The sequence below is a fragment of the Oncorhynchus kisutch genome, linkage group LG16 (genome assembly GCF_002021735.2).
Source record: "Oncorhynchus kisutch isolate 150728-3 linkage group LG16, Okis_V2, whole genome shotgun sequence".
NCBI classification, from domain to species: Eukaryota; Metazoa; Chordata; class Actinopteri; order Salmoniformes; family Salmonidae; genus Oncorhynchus; species Oncorhynchus kisutch.
In genome coordinates, this window is record NC_034189.2 from 21,135,499 (window position 1) to 21,137,663 (window position 2,165).

Below are 2,165 nucleotides of genomic sequence, written 5' to 3' on the forward strand. Positions count from 1 at the left end.
TACGCTGCACTGAGCTTCTCAATGAACAGATGTAAGCGTGGAAGAGGGAGAGGGCAGGGTGGAGACGTTTCTGAGAAGCACATTGTGTATGCTCCCTTAAAGCAACAGCTGTGAAATAGTCTTGTTTGAATATATTAACCCATCATACTTTATCCACTGTAGAATTGTCAGTATTGAATAAAAATGTGCATATTATTTCAATAAAGAGGATTTCATTTATTGAAAATCTGAACAGCAATATCTGCATTTTCAACGTGTCGAAAGGCTGACGAGCACTGAAACATTTGAAAAGACAGTAAAAACCATTTGCATTTGTGACAGCTAAAGGACTGAGTAGCTGAATCATTGAATTAATCTATTTCCTGTTGAGGTAGATGATGAAGAAGATGGTCAGACAGCAGAGGAGAACTCCAGTTCTTATGATGGAGAAGATGACAAGTATCCTCATATCCGCTTCAGTCGCCACTTGAATATCACCACCTGAAAGAATGTCATGTTTTCTATTATACAGTAGAGGTTATTACAGTGTAATAGTTTGTATTTTATTTTGCCTTTATTTGATCAGGTAAGTCATTGGGAACACATTGTGTTTTACAATAACTACCTGTATAACTACAGTAAATGTAATGTTTATGTCATTTTAACAAAGAAGCATAAGCGGTTTACCTTGAATGTCCAGCTTGGTCCCTTTCCCAAAGAGTATCTCCCCACATAAGGCCACAGCACAGTAGTAAGTCCCAGCATCAGAAAGGTTTAGGTTCCTCTTGAGGAGGTTGTAGACACAGCTCTGTGTAGGAGAACCAGCCTCTGGACTCTTCTCACACTGATCACTCCTGTCTCCATGGGTGTAAATGATTCCTGGATGGGATTCTCCTGAGCCTTGTCTAAACCAATAGACACTGTATTCTCCTGCACAGGTCTCAGTGTGTATTGTACAGTTCAGAGTCACAGAGTCTCCTGGCTGGACTGACTCAGACACAGGCTGCTCTACAACTGTCTTGCTGTTGGAGCCTGAATCTGAAAATAGGGTTTAAATATGTCAGCAAATCTGTGTTAACTATCTATAACTTCCCGTAGCAAGTGTTCTTACTCATTGAGAGAATCATCTGAATGAGAGAATACCTGATATTAACTGTTTTCTTTTTTTTCATTCTCAGGATTTCTAATTACTACTCTTTATCTACGAATTCAGACTTTTTCTCAGTACTGTACCTTTTATATTGAGGAAGGTTTCTTTTCCAAATTCCAACACATTTGAGTGTGCGCTCCCACAGTAGTACAAGGCTGAATCCAAGCTATTTATGTCTGAGATGCTGAGGTGATTTATTCCTTGGCCGCTTTGCACTGAATATCGAGGGTTACCCTTGAATTCATGGTAAAATGTAGGAGCCTCGTCATACCTATAGACTGTTGAGATGACCTGAGGTTTTTCTCCCAAGGGTTGCTTGTACCAAGAGAAATGCATGGCCATGTTGCCTTCATAGAAGCACTGCAAAGTCACTGTGTCCCCAACATTGGCTGACATGAGACCACTCGACTGTTGTATGGCTGAGGGCTCAGTCCCAACTCGTGCATGAGCTACAACAAAATAAAATACAACATCTTACACAAATATATAAACTGTTAAATATACATTAAAACACAATATTGGAATGCCTCAAAGTGTCAATGAAAATAAATTGTATCATTGTATCATTGTACTCACTGTACTCACTGATGAAGGCAATCGCTAAACGTGGCTGAGTAAAAAAAATATATAGGAACTGAACATGCAATCATAATGAAAGTAAATAAAACATACCCATCACTCCAAGAAGCAAACATGTGTACAGATGTGCGAACATCTTAATAGCTGTCATCTTGTGTCTTGAGTGGAAAAATCTACTTCTGTAGAACAACACTTCTCAAATGAGGTTATTTCGTTTCTGAGACGCATTGAATAGTCTGCGGTATCTTATTTAGCATTTCAGCAGATTACAGGGTTTCCACAGTGAGCAGCGAGGATATTCTGAAGATAAAATGAGTGCTCCTGTGGTGACTTGACCTAACCCAGATTACAAGAGACCGGATGGACAGAGCTGAGCATCCTGTTGGGCTGGCACTACTGTGTTTATCTTCTTTGATATATGCTTTCGAATTTAATGCAGCAAAGGTCAGAATTTCAC

General features: G+C 39.5%; 1 protein-coding gene across 1 annotated transcript; it reads right to left on the bottom strand.

The window, feature by feature from the left end:
- Positions 1-218: 218 nt before the first annotated feature.
- Positions 219-1,913, bottom strand: LOC109906244 (immunoglobulin alpha-2 heavy chain-like). The gene is made up of 4 exons (XM_020503861.2): positions 1,802-1,913; positions 1,213-1,578; positions 667-1,017; positions 219-480 (listed from the first exon to the last, which is right to left on the bottom strand). Exons 1-4 carry the CDS (start codon positions 1,857-1,859, stop codon positions 356-358), a joined length of 900 nt encoding a protein of 299 aa, XP_020359450.2. The 5' UTR covers positions 1,860-1,913; the 3' UTR covers positions 219-355.
- Between the last annotated feature and the right edge of the window lie 252 nt (positions 1,914-2,165).